Consider the following 20,597-nt stretch of genomic DNA (forward strand, 5'->3'; position numbering starts at 1 on the left):
TCTGGTGTGAAGGGAATAACCACGGTAATTAAAACACGGGAACTCTTTTCACCACTCAGTGAAAAACCCCACGGCTAAAGGAAGCAGAGAGCAGTTCTCCGTGCCTCCACAGCTTGTCGCTCTCTCACTCCACAATGCCAGATATTTCCCAGCCTCAGAACGCAGGAACTGATCCTGTTCCCCTTGGCCCTGGAGCCCTTGGTTTGTTCAGGCTGCTCCAGGTGGGAGCTGCTCTGTCCCAGACATTTTGTCACAGTGGGAATTCCTTCCCCTCCACCCTCTGCACGAACACAACCTGAGCACAGAAAAGAAGGGGACTTTAAATCAGCATAAGTTTACGGAGTCCAAACTGTTTAAAGTTAAAGTTTATTTGTATTCTTTGTAGGAATATCAATAAAAGTCCTCAAATGTATCTATATCTGTACATATTACAAGAACCTTCAAAAATGATTCACAGAACAAAAATAAATCTTCTTTAGAACAAACCCAGGCAATGAAATGCAGAAATGGATCTCAGAGACCAAACAGTCCAGTGCTACAAGCATAAAAATACAGCTTGAAAAACAAGTTTATTCCTTTTTAAAGGTGTACTTTGTTGAAATAAAAAATAAATTATTTAGAGCTATCACTGTAGAACAGTTCTGTGTAGTTACACTCTTATTAAGGCCCTTGAGACAGAAAATCTATTTTTGCAGGTAGGATTCCTGGCAGGCATGATCTGTAAGGACATGCTCACTCTCCTGGAGGTTAACCTACTGTGGAGAAGGAAACACCTAGAAACATCACCCTAAATTTAACCCTTTTTCCTCTGGCAGACCATGCCCACCACTGATGGAAATGCACGTCATGGTTCAACTGGGACAGGAATTGTTCTCCAGGAACAACACAGACATTTTTGCAGAACACAAGCAGAATTCATCCACACAAATAAGTATTGCTGACACATTCCATGGACATGGCTGTGAAATTCATGGACTTCCAAGTTAAAAGCTGGTGGGTTTACACAAACATCAAAACATGAAATGAATATATAATGGGGGAAAAACTCACAGCCAAACCAAAGCAATTACATGAATGCAAAATAAACCCCATTGCTTTGATGATTTATTAGATGGATAAATAATTTATTAGTGGATACACCTCATATTCTCTAACTAGAAAATACACGCATCCCTTTCCATGCTCCTGTAGATTCCCTGCCTGAGTTATGCCACTGGAGAGGAATGTGGCAAAATGTGTAACTGTATGGATCTGTGCTTTTGTAAAAAGCTGCCCATTTTGGATACACCAGGGAAATAACAGCTGGTCATTCCTAGATGTGAAATCTATTTCCCCCCCCCAAAAAAAGGCCTGAATTCCTAGAGTTTTAAAGAACAGGGATTTTCAGGATGATGCCTAGGCTGTGCTCCCTCTGTCCTCTCCGAGCCTGTCCCTTGTCATCCTGCTCACCTCACACTGCACACACCACACACAACCTGCCAAGAGGCCACACACAAGAAGCTGCTCCATCTCCCTGCCCTGCTGTGCTGGCCTCAAGCTTTTTCTGAGCGCTCAAGAACCCCAGGTGGCTTTGAGGTTTGGACAGAACCCTCCTAGAATGGTACCAACGTGGCCAGCACGGACTCAGACACCAAGATGGTGTGACTTTTCCTGTTCAGTCTGAGGAACATAAGTATTCCTCCTCCAGGCTATCCAGTTTTTCCTGCACTGCTTCATCCTTTCCCCAGTGAGAGCAGCAGCTCCTTGTACAGCATTAGACATAGTCATCAGCCTTTGCTCAGAGTGTGAACCCAAAGCCAGCTCCCCATCACACGTTGCACCATTTACTCCCTCAGAGCCCACTGCCCACGAGTCTAAACCCAAATGTGATCAGGCCCAGGCAGGCTTCCTGCTCCTGAACAGACACGTGGGTTAGTGCCACTTGGACTTTATCAGTCTGGACAAAATAGAAACTGGCATTTTCACATATTGTCAGCTTGAGGCGGTTGAAAGATTTCTGGAAGGCTGCTTGGTAACAAACTAGGAGAGACAGCTGCCTGCAGGACTCAGGAGCAGTGTTTTGTGCTGCAGCAGATCAATTCCAGTCTTGCAGCACTGACTCTGCAACCTTCACCCCTCCAGGGTCTGCAGGCAGCGACCCCTCAGCAGCGGAGCTGGAGGAGCATGCCTGGCACCTAAGGGGAGAAACTGGAAAAGCAGAGAAACAACCAGCGTAGCAACGAGCTGTGAGACCACAGAGAAGGGTCAGGTTTTGAGAGAGCTGCTGCTTTTTCCTACAAGCATTCTTCAAGCTTGAGAAACATACAGTAGAAGGTACAGTATTGGAATGATGCACTACCAAAGACCTCACCAATATTGGGGCAGGCTCTAAAAGTGCAGGCTGAAATGCTGCCCCTATTGCAGAAACCAAAGTGGACACCTCAGAGCCCTCAGCATGAAACCACACAGGTCAGCCAGCGACCTCTGACATTACCAGAGCACTGAGGAGCTCTAGGGAAAGGTGTTTCCCAAAATAATGCTGGAATAACTCTCCTAGAATACATCTGCTTCTGCCCTGTTCTGTCAGTGCAGCCCCACGGGCACTCACTCTCACCTTGCTCACAGCACACCCACATCACCTGCATGGTGCCACAAGGGAGCAGTTCACCTGCCCATCCCAAAAGGGATGGGAACACGCTCCCCCATGCTACAGCACATGGCTACAGGGACATGCAGATCCCACAGAAAGAGCCCACAAAAAGGGTTTGTGTCAAAGAGGCCCTCACATGACAGCTCAACACAAACTGGAGAAGTTGCTACAGCTGCAATGCCTGAAGGGAGGAAGGAGAAACTCAAAGGCACAGTTTGAGGAATAAAATATCAGAGGTCAGCAAGGATCTAGAGCTGGAAGACGGTTTGGAAAGTATGGAAAAGTAACCACTGCTGAGCCAATGCAGAGCACAACCCCAGGTGTGTCAGTGCCGGCAGCACTGAGTCCTGGCTGAGCAGCTGGAGCAGCTCTGATCCCAAAGAGCCAAGCATTAATCCCAAATCCCAGCTCGCTGCAGTGCTCCAGAAGGCCTGGCTAGGATTGATGCACACACATGCTACAGCACAGGGGTCTCTGCACTGATGCACAGAACACACGTGGGTAGTGATGTAGCTTAAGCATTGTGACACCAGAGCACACACACTGCTCTGCCACCTCCTGCATCAGCCACAGGGCTGGGATGAATTCATTTCCAAAAACCAGGCAAACTTGGCACCAGGTTTGGGTCTTGGTATTGCAATAATTCATGTGCAGAGAACTGGCTTAGATACTCCTGCATTTTTCGTGAGACAATCCCACACTGAGGCACCTCTCAAGGTTTTGTCGCAAATTGAAGTAAACTTTTCCAATTTCCACAGCATGTGTGAATAGTTAATCACACTCCCTGTTATCGGTATGTTTCTGTAATTAACAATTTCAATCAATGCTGCAATAATTTCCTTTACTGTGAGAGTCTGAAGGCTAGAAAAATGCACAGCAAAAGCTGGAAGTAAAAATTCACACGACTCCAGAATCTGGGATTTAAAAAAAAACCCTCTCTCAGATTAAATATTGTGGCACTTGATGAAATCATGAAAATTGACAATACCAAGCCATTTACTGTTCATCTGTTACAGGTTGTGAATGTCACTATCTCCCAGGAGAAGGTCACTTTGAAGCGATATCCCATTCACACGCAGTCTGGAATCATACTTCTATGACAGAAATTAGAGACAAAAGCTTAGTCAAAACTCCTGAAAAGAACTGCAGTGTACAGAATTAAAAAAAAAAAAAAAATCCCTTTAAATGATCCAGAGAAAGGAAAACTTCAGCAGAAATGGAAGATCTTTCAACAAAGGTGCAGAAAACACCTTTCATTGGAACTAAGCTGGCTAAGCAAGTGGCTGAAATAGTGAAAATAAGCAAGCATTAAAATACAGAAATCCTCTAGAAAAAGGGACTTTTGCATATGGAATTTCCTGTGCTGGGCATGGGCACCCTTTGGTTAGCCCTTTCCTGAGAGGATTAACCTGTCTGTTCCTGATGGAGAGCAGAGAGGGAATTCAGGGTGCCTCTGCAGGGGGCGTACGGTGGGGATTGGCTAGAAATCGTTAAAAAAGTATTTACAGGTCTGTAAATCCTCCAAACAGAAAATATAAAACTGCATCAGAACTGGGGTAAAAAAGAAAGAATCCTACCACAAGATCCTGCAGATCCCCTCTGTCTGACAGGAAGCCTGACTGTGCAAATTCCAGGAATCCAGCTTGCTGCTCCCACTTTGTACCTTCTTCAGAAAGACTGTTGGAAGTAGGTACGGGACACAGCAAGAGCCAGTTTCTCTTGCTAAAACGTTTGCTATCAAGTTTGCATTCAGCTAAAGACCAGCTGGGAAAGAGGGGAATAAAAGCAGCTGCTGAGTTTTCCTATGGAATTCATTTCACTCCATTCATGTCCTTTTATCAGCCAGTTGCTGCCTCGAGTCACCCGCTGCTCACTCTCTCACCCACAAAACACACGCACACACACTCCCCTCTTCCTCCTCCCAGGACTGCAGTGCTTTCAACAAGAGAAAAACAACAACAACAACAACAACAACAACAATAACAACAACATAATAATAATAATAAAAAAAATAGCAATAATTAAAAAATCTACAGTATTCACTTCCTTTTGGTATATTACATTGGCATTTTCTGTACACAACCCAAGAACTCCCTCTATTTACACAGTGATCCACAAGGACTTAATTCTGGGGAGCCTGGTTCTCCTGGCCCTGAGTGGGGAATTAAAGCCCACCCTTCAGAGTTGCTTTTTCAATTTTATTGAATGTACAATACTATCTTAAAACAATTTAAAATACAATTTTAAAATACAATTCTAAAACAATTTTCAAACAATCTTCAAACAATACAACTTTCCTTTTACAGAAGAACTATGTGCAACAATCAGTGACGGTGAGGGGTCTTGGCTCTGCTCCGTCTTGCCCTTCCACGGAGGTGGTTGGCAGCACCTGCAGAATTAGAAACTGCTGTTCTTAAATTCACCATTCTCCGTGATGGAAAGCTTGGGAGGGTTGCCATTCCGGACGTGCATGGTGTAGCGCTCCTTTACCTGCGTCAGGGCACTCATCAGGCGCGTGTTGGCCGAGTCCAGGAACACGATCCGCTTCTCCTGCAAAGACACCCCACAGCGTCAGAGCTGCTGCACGCCCGGTGCCCTCGCTGGGAGTGGCCTGGGCTCTGGGCAGAGGCAGCTGGGCCAGCATTCCCTGGCAAGATGGGCTGTCTGCCTCTTTCTGTTTTCGGGGTGCCACGGGCTCCTCTGCTGCTGCTCCGGCCCTCCGGGGCTTTTTGTGCGACAAATCCAAGTTACAGCGGGGAATCGATCCAGGCGTGGAGGCTCCACCCAGCCACAGGGGAGTGGGAGGGGGTCAGTGCTAATAACAATGGTAGCCAATCTCCATATTACATTTTAGAAGTACGTTAGAAAAACAGAAACAGGCAGCAGAAAATAAAAGTGGTGGGGGGTTTCATCTGGCAGAAAAAAGTGCAAGTGGTATCTGCCAACCATCATCTCTGTGCTTTGGATGGTGTGTGCTCAGAGTAAACTCATGGGATGCTTGAAACAAATAAATAAATAAATAAGCAAACAAATAAATAAAAAATAATAAAAAAGCAGATAATGGCAGCCTGCGGTGACGGTGCAACAGCAACACAGAGAAGCAGCAGCCAAAGCTAATGCTGAGGGTTACTGGAGGTGAGGGGGAGAGGGCACCGTGGGTGGAGGGGAGATGCCATCGACAGAACACAAAGAACAAACACGGAACACGCTGCTCCTAGACCCATTCCAGTTCGGGGGGCTCCTGGGCTCCACGAATGCACGTGCCTGGTTGATTGTCCTTGCACAGAACGTGCCAGCCTCCACTCGGAGCAGACAGCTCAGGGATGTGCGCTGCTAAATTGACATAATCCATCACCAGACCCAGCCTGCTAACAGTGGGATATCTGCAGTGGGATACAGCACTGGAGGGGCAAGCCAAGGAGTTGTTGGCATAATCAGAGATGACATTTTCCATCTTTCCCCCCAAAAAATAATAATAATGCAGCTGCAGAAGGCAGTGCTAGATATAGCAGGAAGGTAACTGTGCTCTCCATGCCACCAGCTGATTAGCTTTTGTTCTTTGAGAAGGGAAAATGTCTAATTTGCTCAACCAAAACAAGTTGTATGTGGGAACTCTTCCCAGTCCAGCCCACTGAGAAACAAAATAGAGGGAAAAACAATGCATGGAAATCATAAACATTAAGGAACAGTTCAGACACTGCTCAGGAGACTCACGTGCTACCGGAGCCCCTTGGGATTCAGATCTCAGCACATCAGTGCGTGCCACAGCACTAATAAGCAGCGTCTGCTTTTCTCAGCAGGCTCCCCCACAGGAGTGAGTGCTTGGGTGCAAAAACAAAACAGAATTTAAGTCCTGCTTCTGTTACAGCCCTCAAGATGCCAAGCTCTGTGTAAAGCCAACAGAGGAGGAGGAGGAGGCACGAGGCACAAGGCCTGCCTTAGCCCTCATCCCACTCCAGCTGATGGGAGCAGGGAGAACACTGAGCCGAGGAGTTACAGGCCTTTCCTCCCATGCTGAAATGAACCCTGCAGAACACAACTGCCTCAGAAGGAATGTGCCCCTCAGCCAGGCAAATCTCCTATTCCTCTGACTGTATTTCACCTGGAACACACAATTTAAAATTAAAATTTTCCTTCTGAAACTTTTCCTGAAAAATTTCTAAAAAATCTTTCCATAGAGTTGAAAATGAAGGGCTGGGTGCTTCCAGACACTGCTGAACACTCACTGAGGCAGTCTACAAAACAGTTGGAAATCCACACTTGGAAAATCAATCTTAAAGCCCAAGCTTGGTGAGTAGAGGCATCTTCTCACTGAAAGGAAAATTGGATCTACCAGGCACGTCTCTAACACGCTCAGAGCACAGGGAGCTGGAGGAGCTGAAATGGGTAGGAGGTCAGTGTGCTGGGTCAGGACTGGGTACTGCTCAGCTAGAGAACTGATTGGTTTTACTTGCCTGTTGGAATTATCTCATCCCCATTTATGACCTGTAATTTAACACAGTGGAGATGTCACTTGCAATAGCAACTGGGCCAGTTCTCTTTGCAGCTGTGCCGCTCCGAGGAGAGAGTCTGGCCAGACCTATCCCTGCTCAGGCTCCAGAGCCAGGGGAACAGCTCATGTCTGTGTGCACGGGGGCAGTGCTGGGAGCTGCACTGTACCCCTCAAACCATCCCAGGCTGGTGTCCCTAAGCACAGGATCTCAGGTCACTGCTGCTCCTGGCAGCCTTTAACTCTTCAGCCGGGCACAACAAGCCGGGTTTCAGCCCCACTCGATGAATCTCACATAAAAAAACACCTTTCCTTTTCTAGCCACTGAAGGAATCAGACTAAATAAAATCTTCTAAGCATGACTTCAAGGGATTGCTACAGAACCCAGCAGACACCTGGGCTCCCCTGGTGAGTCTGTTCTGAATCCTTCACCAGTTTCCTGCTCTGCTCAGGTACTCGAGGAAGGACGGTGACAACTGCACTTCCCCCATGCACTGCCTGTGCATGCACTCAACTGTGAAGCAGTTGAGGTTTGCCAGTGACCTTGCTTGACCAGGAAAAAGAGAAATCATTAATGCTGCTGTTTTGCTCCTGTTTTTTCATCGGTTTCTACCACAGGTGATAAACGCTGCATCACTTGATGAAGTGTGCCAAGGACTACACCCCCTTCCTGCCCTGAGGGTTTGAAGGTCTCACAGGTCAGCAGGGTCACCTCTGCCAGCTGGTGACACTGGGATCACAATGGTCCATGCTCCACCTTGCTAACCCTTAACCAACACCAAGGCTGAGAGCCTCCTGGCACACACAGGTAACAGGGAAGTTTCTTACTCAGTCACAATCTCTCCCCTCCAAAAATAACTTTGCATGTTTGCCCAGTGCCCTTCCACCTTCCTGAGGCAGATGAAAAATGCATCCATCCATTTCAGAATCCAGGCTGCTGCCTGGATGAGCTGCCATTCCATGCCTGTAACAGTGAGATGCCCTGACTGTGCCTATCTCCAAAAAACACAGCTCTCTGCTGCTTTACATTTTCCCTACGGTTCCACAGGAGTTAAAATATTTCTAATACCTCAGTGCCGTGTTTAACCATGTTCAGCTGAGACTCCCACCACCACTCTTTGTGAGGGAATAACTTAGGTTATTAATGAAAAAATTATTAAAGAAAATTTCCATATGGAACTACTGAAAAGTCCAGAAGCAGGAAAGAGACCTTCCAAATGCAAATACCACAAACATAACATGGCAGGCAGATACAAACCAGTCCCAGGTTCTGTTGTGGGATCAGCACAGACACAGAGGAAAAGCTGGAATGACCCCAAAGGATACACCCACATGCACTTCCCACTGGTTCCCCTCCCCACAGCTGCCCAGGGTGACCGAGGTGGGAGCTGCAGGTTTGCGGGAAATGGGCATTTCCCCAGGACTGCCGGGATGGCCAGTGAGGTGAAATGCCACACGTGACATTCCCAGGACAATGCTCTGTTGCAGCATTCTCTTTCCTGGACTCCACTGTCCAAAGCCATGCTATTGCTGGCACAGCTGAGATGCATGCACATGGCAGCTAAACTATGCTGGGGTGGGGCACAGCTTTCCCAGAGGTCCCAGGTCCACACTTGGAACAACATCTACACAATGCACTGCTATTCCTTTACTCCCTTGGGATCTCACAAAGCGGCAAAGGTTTTGAAGACATGATCAGTCCTGGGATTTGTTGCCAGGCTGCCTCAAAGCCCAGGTCAGACAGTATTAAATAAAGCCCAAAGTTGTCTCCCAGAGGCAATAAGTGACACGTGTCACACTGGGGGCTGATACAGCTTGGAAGATAGATAAAAGTGCTGGGGCAGGAGAGAGGGGCCAATAACAGGTTCTACACACAGGTTCTGGGAGATCCTGAGCTCTTTACCTACCTGTGCATCAATGATTTTCTGCTTTGCATCAATGACTGCTTGCATCTCAGCGTGATCCTTCTTCAGCTCCTCTTCAACAGCCATGAGTCTGATGAGCAAAGGGAGGGACAAATTAGGACAGGTTAATATTATTCCCAAATGTTTCAGGCTGTTGGTTTGATTTCTCTGCTTCTCCTGGCTCTCCAAGAGAAGAATTCTGCTGCTCTCAGGAAAGCTTATCTCTCCATCTGACACACCCAGTTGCCCAGCCTTGTTATTTTCAGAATGGACATTGCCAAAAATGGCTCTGCTCTGAAAAACTAATTTCATGTACAGATTCCAAACAACAACAAAAATAAAGACCTAGACTCAGAGACCTAAGCTGAAAATTCCTAAATATTTTCTTTTACCTTCCTGACAACCTCAGGCAAGTTGCATCCCCATTTCTTCAGCTCCAAGGATAGAGTGGCACAGGGGAGCCGCTTGTCTTGTTTGGAACACCCAGTCCTGAGCTTTCCAAAGCCTCACCTGCTGATGATACTTTTCATCTGGCTGTCCTTCTCCTCCTGCTGCCTGCGCAGCCTGTCCTCACTGTCTTCCAGTCGAGATTTGTAGTCTGTGAGCAGCTTCTGCATCTGCTGCTCCTGCACCAGGAGCCGCCGCTCGTACTCCTCCAGCCGGCGGCTGGACACGCGCAGGCGCTCCTTTAGCTTGGCGATCTCCTGCTCGTACTGGGGGTGCCAGGTTGCCAGGTGCAAAGGAGAAAAAAGAAGAGATCAGACCCCCTCTGCTGCTCTTTAGGGGAGTGTTGGTTTTTTTTGGTTTTTTTTTTTTTTTTTTTTTTTTTTTATGAAAAATAAGCTGATTGAAGTAAAGGAAGTGAGAAGCAGGGGCGACCAAAGAGAAGGAGCATCCAGCCGCTCCCACACTGTGGGTATCACTCTGCAGCACAATTCCAGCAGTCAGAGGGCTCTGACATGGCTCCACATCCTTGACTGGTCACATCCTGCCTTACTCCAGACTCCAGCAGTTCTCAGGCAGATGCTGCTAACAGTGCTCAACTGCAGAAATGGCCTGGGCTGCCCAAACTTACAAACCCAGACCTGTGTAGGACCCAAATAACTCAATCTTCAGGATCTAATCAATCAGGGCAGGTCAGAGCAAACCAGTCACTGCAAACCAGAACCTGTCAGGTTACTTGGCTGAGCTTTTGTTCTTCTTGTCTCTCTGGGCAATCATTTCTCAATAGTGCCATGAATCTCAATATATTCCTTTGTTTTGGGTTCATTCACCTTTCCTAACAATCCTATGTTTCTGTTTCTTTGTCCACTAAATGTTCTCCTCACTCCTTGTGTTCTCAAAATACCAGACCTCTTACACAACAACTCCATCCCCACAGCAACACATGGCTGTAACTGTATTTGGAAAAATGGGATCTACTCCTGAAAAAACATACACTTTCAAAAACAGATCATGCAGATTTCTGTGCAGCTCAGAAACCTTGCAGTACCTGGGTGACAGGCATTTGCCTCAGGAGAAGTCCAAGACAAAATTTGACTGCTGCTACTGATGAAAGCTGAGCTGCAGCCCTGCATAGTCCCTGTGCATGTCCTAAGCCATGCTCAGTGCATAAAGTTAATAAATATAGTAAAATAAAGTAAATCCTGATTTACTTTACTTACAGAGTTAGTGATCGTTATAACCAATATAACCTGTGTGAGAATATGTGATGCTGTGACAGCAGAGCCTGAAAGTCCCTCTGAACTTGCTGTGGGGTGCACAGTACTCAGAATCAAATCTACCTTCTCAGCATGCTTGACTTCGTCCAGGTTCTGAGCCATGTCCTTCTTGGTGTCCTCGTACTGGCCGTTGTTGAACACCCACGCCGCCGTCCTCTCCACCGGGGACAGCGTGGCAGAATCCACCGGTGACTGTACCTGGGGCAGAGACACCTGGGTGTTAGCATCCACCAGAGGAACTGCACACAAACCAGCTCTGACATCCAGCTCAATTGGAGGAGAAAGATACCCATGGATCTTGCAGCCTCAAAGGATCCCCAGAAGGTCTCCTGCAGGGATACTCCATCCTGCCTTGACTTTGGACCTACAGCACCTACCTGAATCCCTCTAAAACCAATCCACTTTAGAAATTTTTCTTCCTCTCCAAGTGAGCTTCTCTCTGAAAAAGTTCTTGTTTCCCAATCCTGTTCACATCCACCTCTTCCCTTTGCTACACTGTCAGCAAGGCTTTTTCACCCTGCCATCTCTTGCACAGAGAACACGCACTGACAAAGCTCTGCTCGCAGCGTGCTCAGATGAGACAGGTTGGCTTCCCTGGAGTGCTGAGGAGCTGAACTTGGGAGCAGCTTCCTCAGTCAGGCTGGGACAGACTGCAGTGGAGCATGGGACTGCACAGCCTGGATCTGGGACAGCGCGGCAGGACTTGACATGGCAGGAAGGTGTGACATTATCACAGCAGTGCCTGCCAGGTTTGGATGGTCCATTGCAGCGTAGCTGCCCTGCCAGGGCCAGCTGTGCTGACTTGGAGAAATGTCCGACCTCTTTGGAGGCTCTCTCTCTCCTCTTCAAGGGAATCCAAAAAGGGAGCCAAGAAAAAAGACAAGAAACTCTCCACCTGGCTGGGGAAAACATGGCTTGCTATAAATTCCAAGCAATTTTCATGGACAAAGACAAGTTTATAAGCGCAGGAATTAGCATAATTACTCCTGAAAGAGCAACATTGTCTTATGTTTTTGAGAAATGCAAAAGATCAACCTCTCCCCAGCTGCAGCTTCTTTTTGTGCCCAGGCAGCTCTTCAGCTCCCTGCCTAGCCCAGTCGTGCACCCAAGTGCACTGTGCTCCCTGGCTGGAGCTTCTGAAGTCTCAGCCAGGAGCTCTCCATGGGGGAGGAAGAGCTTCTTTAGGAGTCAGGGATCATGTCACCCTCCTGCTGTGTTTCTCCTGCTCAGGAAGACAGGACTGGTGCTGGGTCTGCTCCCACAGCTCAGCTGTCCTGAGCAGCCATGGACACTTCCAGCACGGGAAGAAGCCTCAACAGAAATGTAAAGGCAAAGAAAAGGCATAGGAATTAGGCAAAAATTCTTGGATTTAGGCAAAGGCCTTTTGCCTAGAAGGAAGTCTTCATGACAAGAAAGCTAAAAGCCCCCTAGGTGTAGTGTGGCAGCCTGGCAAAGCTCATTAATTCTGAGTTTTTTGATGGCGTTTGCTGTCAGGCAGCCAGAGCAAGGGAGACCATGGACCATGCAAGGCTGTGAATGGCTGGAGAAATCAGGAACAGGACGGATGAACACTGTCACCAGCCACTGGAGCTACAGGGGACTCAGAGAGCAGAAAGGTGACTATAAAGTACATCCCCTGCCCTGCACCAGACTGCTGAGCAGCAGCAAACCTTGCCAAACAAGCTTCCAAGTGTAGGACAGAATATTTCCATCAGCCAAATTGTGGAAGCTGTCAAAGACCAAGCGGATGGCAAGTCACACAAGCTAATAGGTTACAAGTTATTCTCTAATAAAGGGCAAAGAAAGAATTAGTCTGCTAGGATCATGTATTAATTCCCCTCTTTTCCTCTCTTCCAGAGGAACACACTGACATTTCTGTTCCCACCTACCTCCTAAATGGAAATGGAAGGCAAAAAGTGACCTCTCCCAGCAAACAAAGGGCCCAGCTCTATATTCAGAAACAAATGGGACTTGTGGAGAACAGAGTCTAATAATTATAACGCCCACAAAACATGCCTAGAAAGAACATGCCCAGAAAGAACATGCCCAACTTCTCTTTTCTCTTTCTCTTTTTTAAACAAGAACAGAATTCCACAACAAGATTTGCAATTAAAAGGACGCAATGGAATTTGCCTTGAAAAAAATGTTGGCCACTCGATTTGGCACCATTCAAGACGTTGTTCATGGGTGTGGGGAAGGAGAGAACAAATTGATTTCTCTGAATAAAGCAGGAGCAAGTACTCTAATGAACCCAGTGAAAACAATTAGTATAGAAAGTACAGTGGGAAAACAAGTGGATGCACATCCCCTTCACATTTATCCTTGTTACTGGCCTAAAATGTGCTACCAGAACCACACAAGGTCTGTTTGTATTCCACAAAAAACCCTTCACCTAGCCATGCCCCACACTTCAAATAACAAACAATTACTTCTTCGAATATCACTAACTTGGCATACTAGGCTTTGGCTTGTGATTCAGTGTTTCTGGTCTCATACTTCAATGAACTTGAGGTATCAAAGTAGTTTTAAAGCCCTGATTGCTCTTGGGTTCCCAGGCATCACCCAGGTTTTCCTGTAACATTCAGGAGTTTGCCAAGAAAGCTCCACTGTCAGGGAACACCAAGAAAACCTTGGGCACAGCAGAGGTTGTTCTGCCAGCTTCACCTCACAGCCCAAAGCTTTCCCCCTGCAAGAGCTCTGACCTGCAGATCATGTTTTCCACCTTCACTGTAGCACTGAAATACTCACTTCCTCTGTAAAATTAAACTCATTTAGGAAAATATTTTCATACACAGCAAATCACAACAGGATTGCTATTATTTTTTTTAAGAAAGATAAAGGAACGTTGGCTTTTTGACAGGAAAACCTTGATTTATAGTTGCCTATGAGCAACTGATAATGTGCATTAGGAGTTGGTAGATATAAGCACTCCTTTCCACAAAAAATTTGCATTATTCATGGTTTGGGATGATAAATGAAAAAGCAGCACTTTTCTGAGGAACAGCAAGAGATTGCTTCATCATGGTGAAATATAGATTTCTCCACACTTTAGACAACTGTGCTTATTTGTTATTTTGGCAGCAGTCATTCTGTGATGTTTTATCTTTGTTCATTTCCCTGTTTCGAGGTAGCTCTGCTTTTAAATTAGCACCACAGGGCAAACGCAGTCTCACATGGCGATCTGAACTACCACTACAAAGCTGCTCCTGGTTTGTTTTTTTTTCTTTTTGTATTCAGGGAAATTTTCCAGTTCTGTTTCTTTCAGCAGGTTTGCTGCTACCTTAGTAAATGGAAAACAGGTTTTTTTTCCCCTTTAAATTTAGTACAAAAGTATGCCAGTGGCACAGATAAGGTGGCTTGCCAAGCTTGTGAGGGTGACAAGCACACTATTCCTTACACTTGCTACTGGCCACTGGCGTAAGTAATGCTACTCTGGATTCAGCTTAGATTCTGAGATTCAAGGTCAAGAAAGCTTTGGAGGCCAAGGAGCAATGGGCTGAACTCCAAAGCAGAGGCCTGGAGGCAGAACTTCCTTACCTGCTGCGTTTGCTGGCGCTGAATTGCCCGCACCTTGGGGACGGGGCTTTCCCTGGAGGATGAGGACTGGTGCCGGGAGCGGCTGCCGTTCTGGATGGGCTCCATGCCCAGGGCCCCCGAGGCTCCCGACACACTGCCCGTGCTGAGCAGGGAAGGGCTGTGCGTTAGCGTGTGCAGCGTTTTGGCCCTGGTGCCCAGCACGGCTTGGTCCATCTTGCGGATCTGTGCCTGGCTGCTGCTGTTCTGGTGGGGCAGCACCACTGGCACGTGCTTGTCCAGGCCCACGGGGCGCCGCGCCGAGTCCTCGCTCTGCGAGCTGCGCTTGGCAGAGTCCTCCAGGCTGCTGTTGCTGCGCCCACTGGGCTTGAAGTCCTCACTGTTGCTGCGGCTCCGGGAGCTGGCAGTGCTCAGGTTCTCTGGGCTGGAGTCCACAGAGGCCTTGGCTGTGGGGGGGATTGGGTTGTTGAGCTGGTAAACCGGGTTTTGGAATGAGAGAGGCCGGAGGCTGCCCTGTTGGTTCCACGCCGGGTGCAGCGGCCTCCGGACCTGGGGAGCGCTCTGGGGGGTGCTCTGGGTGTCCCACAGCTGTTTGATGTTGGCCACCTGGGTGACGGAGAGCTGGCTGCCCGCCAGGCGCAAAGGCACGTCGTGGATCATGGAAGCGGTGTCACTGTGAGCTGTGTGAGGGTCCTGCAGGTCCATGAGAGAGATGCTACGTCCGTTGGGCAAGACACTTACCTTCTCATCCTTATCTGAGCAAGTCATGCTCTGGGTGGATGCCTGCTGAACCAGCAGTAAGGTCTTGCCCCTAAAATGTCCATCTACATTTTCCTGTGTTGGAGACCTCATCTTGTTTATGTCACTGTGGAGTGGAAAGGAAGTTGGTTAATTTTTGAGCAGCCAAGACCCCGAGAGGTCCCAGAGAAGTCTTTCTACCTCACTTAACCTCCCCCCACTGAAAGCTTCAAGGATCCAGACTTCCTTTTATGAGCTCTTTGTGTGCAAGTCAGAACACACTCTTCCTTAATTACCACTTATCTGGGAGAATTGTGTTTGATTCAAGAAGTCCTTCATCTTTATTTTATTTTTTACAGGTGAAATCTAAACCATTCCCACTAAATCTTCCCTCTCTTAGTCACTTCTGTCTCTAGCAACACTTCAGATGCCATTTAACCCTTTGTCATTACATAACAAGAGATGGGACAAAAGGAAATAGCCTCAAGTTGTGCCAGCAGGGATGGTTTAAATTGGATACCTGGAAACATTTCTTCACCCAAAGGATTGTCAACACTGGCTCAGGCTGCCCAGGCAGTGGTGGAGTCACCATCCTTGGAAGGTGCTTAAATGTGGCACACGAGGACATGGTTTAGTGGTGGCCTTGGCAGTGCAGGGCTAACAGTTGGACTTGATACTCTTAGAGGGCTTTTCCAACCTTAATGATTCTATGAGTTGTATTATGGAGGTCTTAAAATTCAGCAGGAGTTGTGTGAAGGCTCCTTCAGAGCTGGATGTAAGCTCAGGGGGCACGTGACAAACTGGCCCTTGTACCTGACAGCACTGCTCTGGGCCTGCAGCAGCCGAGCCCTTTGGCAGCTCGGCCATGTCACAGCTCCAGATTAACAGCTGTTACAGTGTGAAAAATGCTGCATGGAACAGAGGAGGTACAACTTCTGCTTTCCACAGCTAATAAGTTTCACCTACGGCTCAGTTTTTCCATTAGCAGCCTGATGGCCAGAAGGAAACACGATGGCTGACCGTGCACTCAGGCTGCAGTAAATCACAGAACTGGGTTTTTTATCAGCTCAAGTCACTGACTCCCAGAGATGTGGTTGAGTCCTGGGTAAGTCCAAGCTCCAGGTGCCCAGTGCCACCTTGTGCACCTATTACTGGGATGGTCTATTCCCCATGAGAGAGGCCAGAGCTCCCCATTCCACAGCAGGGCCAGGCAACCAGCTCAGGTGGTGAAGCCCCCAACCCTTGGAAGCACAGAATGGTTTGGGCTGGAAGGAGACCTCAAAGATCATCTCGTTCCAACTCTTCACAGCTTTAACAACCCCACAGCTGCCCTTGAGCCCTGGCTGGAACCTACCCATCGGTGGGGTCCTCAGTTATCTTCTGAAGTCCCGAGGAGAGACTTCCAGCAACGTTTGGGCTGGAGCTGTGCTCCGTGAAACGCTTCAGCTGCTGCTGCGTGGGTGTAGGGCTGGTCATGGATTTTGTGATATCCGCAAGAATACGAGGGAGAGGTCCCAATTTTGTCACGGTTGCCTGTAGGAAGGAATTTTCACCCTAATTGGATACAAGCACCACGACATCCGCCAGATTTGGGTTTTTTTGGTACCGATGCACAGAGGTGGAGGGATGGAGTGGAAGGAAGGAGGGTGGGTGGTTGTGTGCGGGTGTGCCAGGATCGCAATGCAGTGTTATGGAGCAGCACAACGACGGCGACGAGATGGATGGAGGAGACGAAACGGGGTGCAGCAGACATTGAGGAAAGAAAAGGAAATAGAAAAGAAATTAGGATTGACCCCCAAAAATAAAAATCATGCTCAATAAAACAAAACTACTGCCATTCCAATGCAAAACTATCATGCAAAGCATACTGGGTCCCGGGTGGGTGAGGTCAAAGTGAAAACTACGGCATCTGCTCATTGAAGGGCATTCAAAGGCTACAGATTCAGGTGGTGGGGGGAACTTTCCAGGCAAAGGGTGTCATGTGGTAAAGGAAATGCATGCCAACAGGTGAGGGGGATCATGAGAGGATTGCAGGCGTTGAGGGTGATGGGGAAAGGGAAGGTTTTTGTTTCATAAGCCTTTCAGTTTTGGTATCCTGCATGGATGCCATCTCCTTTCACAGCGTTATCAACAATTAATTAAGCCATTCTTCCCTACCCAAACATGAAAAATAACTGCATGAGAGCATCAGTGATCCTCATCCCAATACCATCCCATCAGCATGGGATGAAATGTGTGGCTCCAATTACAGGTTAGCTCAGTGCTGGCCAGGCTGAGGGTAAGAGCAGTGCTGGCCAGGCTGAGGGTAAGAGCAGCTGGCCTTCAGCAAGGAAGACTGCTCCTCCAGGCCCTGGCTTCTCACCCCTTTGGGCCACTGCAGGGAGATCAGCTACAGGGCATCTCCAGGCTCCTGGGACTGCAGGAAGAAGGTGAAGGAACTGCAGATTTATTAAAAAAATTAAATTCTGCTACAAAACCAATGTTCTTCTCAAAGATACCTTTGTTTTCCCCATAAGCAGGTATTCAGCCAGTTTGGCTCCAGAGAAAGGTCTCTTTACAGACACTTTCATACAGCATTGTGGCTATTAAAATCTCCAAGGTGGCTCCTTTCATTATTTCCCAGTCATTCCCTACAGTAAAGCCATAATGCATGTAACTTTACCCCTTAATTCTCTTTTCAGGAAACCACTGTACCAGCTCCCAAGGGCTGCTAGGATAGATCCATACATCTAACCTACAGAAAGGGCCATGCAGATCCATACATTTGGAATCTACACTGTGTATATGTATGAGGTAAATTGAAAAACAACATCATAACTTATTATCAAACTAAGATTAATATACAGACTGTCTTTTGAGTCAAGGGCATTTCAATTTACTCTGATGCAGCAAGCTCAGATTTTTTTCTTTTAAATAATGTACAGTGAAAAAATAGATACACAACCAGTAACTACTTTGGCAAACCCTAATGTAATAAAAATTGAGTGCATTGCTATTCACCTTACTTCTCCAGTTTCAAAAGAAAGAGTAATATACATGGAGCATGGACAAAATAATGCACCTCTAAAATTGAAGTATGGAACAGTTTCAAGCACTTAAAAAAAAAAAAAAAAAAAAAGACTCACAGTTCAGCTTTTCTGGGCCTTATCAACTACCTTTGCTAGCAAGATTTTAATGATTTTGGTTCCTGCAAACCCACATAGCTAAGGAAGAGCAAAGCTCTGCCTTTCCTCCTTCTATAGCTAAATGGAAGCATTGTTGGTGGTGTCTGCTGGGATCAGAAGAACAGAACCTGGACACTGCACATGATCTCAGCACACGGCACAGCAGAAAGAATCTTGTTCTGCTACAGGATGGCACTCGGAACGAATCCAGCTTCTTACACGGCATTCCTTGTTTGCCAAAATCAAAGGCTACGGAAATGACAGCATCTCAGCAGGCTTTGGATTGAATTGTGGATGAGAACAGCTCCACAGGGCCAACTCATTCCTCCATCAGAACCAGGGGAGGGCCTGGTGTGCAGCAAAGCACCTCCCTTAGCACCACAAGGGCACAGCAACATGGCCTTTTCCTGTCCAAATGCCTCACTTACGAGACAGGACTGGCTGCCCAGGGGATTTCAGGTCCACTTCCAAGCAATGCCTGCAGCTGACCTTCCTAAAGGCTCTGCAAAGTGTCTGCAGCCCAACCACCTCACACACCCTGCTGCAGCCCTGATCCAAAATCACGGAAGGAGCAGTTGTGAAACAGCACCATCACACATTCCCTTCCAAAGCTCCTGGCTTCCCTTGATATTCCCTAGTGCTTACTGTTGCTATGGTACCATCCCTGGATTTGCCCTCCCGGGCCTCCAAACAGCTTTACCTTATCAAGCTGGGACACAACCTCCCACAGGAGGGAATGCAGCATCGAGAGCTCTTTGCCCAGGTCGATGTAGCCGTCGTATCCAGGCATGTTGGAGATGGTATCTGGGTTAGAGAGCTCCCTCAGAAAACGCTGCATTCCTCCCCACTCATGTTCCAAAAATTCATTCATGAAGGCCATGTACTCTTCCTTAATACCAAACCTGCAGGAAAGGGAGGTGGGGGGAAACCCAGTTAATAACCTCCACACAATATATAGAGTACAAGTGCTTACAGATAATTACTTAAACACTTTACTTTAGACCTGCCTTTTTGAAGATTTGGAGTTAAAAAAAAAAAAAAATCTGAAGATTTTGAAGTCTTGGAGGAAAAAAACCACATGGACAATTTAAGAGCTTTGTTGTACTTACTTAAATACTACTACCTCACTGTTTATATTACAAATCACATCTCTCCCTGCTCCCACAGATACTCTTTCTCTCCTCCCATGTAGGAGACGTGCCATGCCCTTTGTATCATTCAGCTGAGAATTCTGGAGGGAGAAAACATGAAAATCATGATCCTTGAAACAGCAAGGATCTTTTTTCCCTTTGAAACAGCACATAGACTAACATGCTAGTGCATGACTCTCCTTGGTTTTATGCTGTGTCCCCTCCACAGAATTCAACACAGCTCCAGTCTGCATGTAAGGAGAATTTATCTGAGGTGTCTCAAGTGTTCTCATCTAAGTGAGAAGACTCCCCCTTTCCTAAAGCTGGCTTCAGTTTGCCAGAGACTCAGCTGCTTGTGAGCACAACTAGGAATCAGGCAGGCCACCGGTTTGGTTTTCCCTGGCAGCACCTACTTGGCAAAGTTGGCGAGGTTCTGGATGACTTTAGCGATGAGGGTGAGCGTGCGAGAGGTCTGGTCATCAGGATACTCCTGCATGAGGTTGAAGAGGCTGGGGGACATGATGGCAGGGCACAGGAAGCGCAGGAAGAGAGAGGCACTGATCAGGCGCTCACTGATATCCTGCTTGCCCCTGTTCAGGCACTGCTGCTTCCAAGATGCAAACACTTCCTTCAGCTCACGAGGGAACACACTGAAAAGCAAAAAAAGGAAATAAAATTGATAAAATTGCACTGGCAATGAGATGCAAAAAGTTGAATTGGTGATCAGTCACCCAAAATACTGATCTGTGAGAAAACATCAGCTCTTTTTTTACCTCCCTATTTTTTTCTCATTCTCTCTCGGCTAGGTAATGTCATTAAGCCTCTATTCATAGATCCCCATTTAATCTGCTGGCATCTAAGTAGTCTTTAAAGCACCCCTTGTTCATGTGTGTTAAGTGAAGCCATTTCCAGACATGCTGATTTGCAAGCTAGGAGTTACTTATCAATTGCTACCCTGGAGCAAACAGGGTGTTAGAATAATGAAAACAAACGAGGCAAACTGAGCTCATCTCCATATCTGACAGTTTTACCTTGCTTGTTAGGCTCTCAGTACTATGCCTTTGCTTCATGCCAAAGCAGAAAGGCCCCTCTTCTTCCACTGCTACTCAGAAACAGAGATTAATAGAAGTCTCTCTGCCAGTGCTTCCTCCCTGTGACTTCCTGTTCAGTTCCACACATCTGAAGGGTCTAAAAGTCTTCTGTACACATCAAAACCTGCAGCTTTTTATGCCAAGTCCAAGCTAAGCTATTATCTTCTGATTTTATTCCCTCCTTATCCAGTCACATT

The 20,597-nt window shown here is 47.2% G+C and overlaps 1 protein-coding gene across 2 annotated transcripts in view; it reads right to left on the bottom strand.

The window, feature by feature from the left end:
- Positions 1-349: 349 nt before the first annotated feature.
- Positions 350-20,597, bottom strand: part of RASAL2 (RAS protein activator like 2) — a 163,261-nt gene continuing 143,013 nt past the window's right edge. The window contains exons 11-19 of one of the 2 annotated variants that reach the window (XM_053985267.1): positions 19,723-19,959; positions 18,880-19,081; positions 16,370-16,569; positions 14,281-15,142; positions 10,807-10,941; positions 9,533-9,735; positions 9,026-9,113; positions 5,120-5,179; positions 350-5,018 (exon numbers count right to left, since the gene is read on the bottom strand). In XM_053985267.1, coding sequence (XP_053841242.1) covers positions 4,941-5,018; positions 5,120-5,179; positions 9,026-9,113; positions 9,533-9,735; positions 10,807-10,941; positions 14,281-15,142; positions 16,370-16,569; positions 18,880-19,081; positions 19,723-19,959 — 2,065 coding nt within the window. In that variant the 3' untranslated portion in view covers positions 350-4,940. Of the gene's footprint in view, positions 5,180-9,025; positions 9,114-9,532; positions 9,736-10,806; positions 10,942-14,280; positions 15,143-16,369; positions 16,570-18,879; positions 19,082-19,722; positions 19,960-20,597 lie in introns of both variants that reach the window. The other variant, XM_053985266.1, reaches the window with a different exon arrangement.

This window comes from Vidua macroura, chromosome 9 (assembly GCF_024509145.1).
Source record: "Vidua macroura isolate BioBank_ID:100142 chromosome 9, ASM2450914v1, whole genome shotgun sequence".
Lineage (NCBI taxonomy): Eukaryota > Metazoa > Chordata > Aves > Passeriformes > Viduidae > Vidua > Vidua macroura.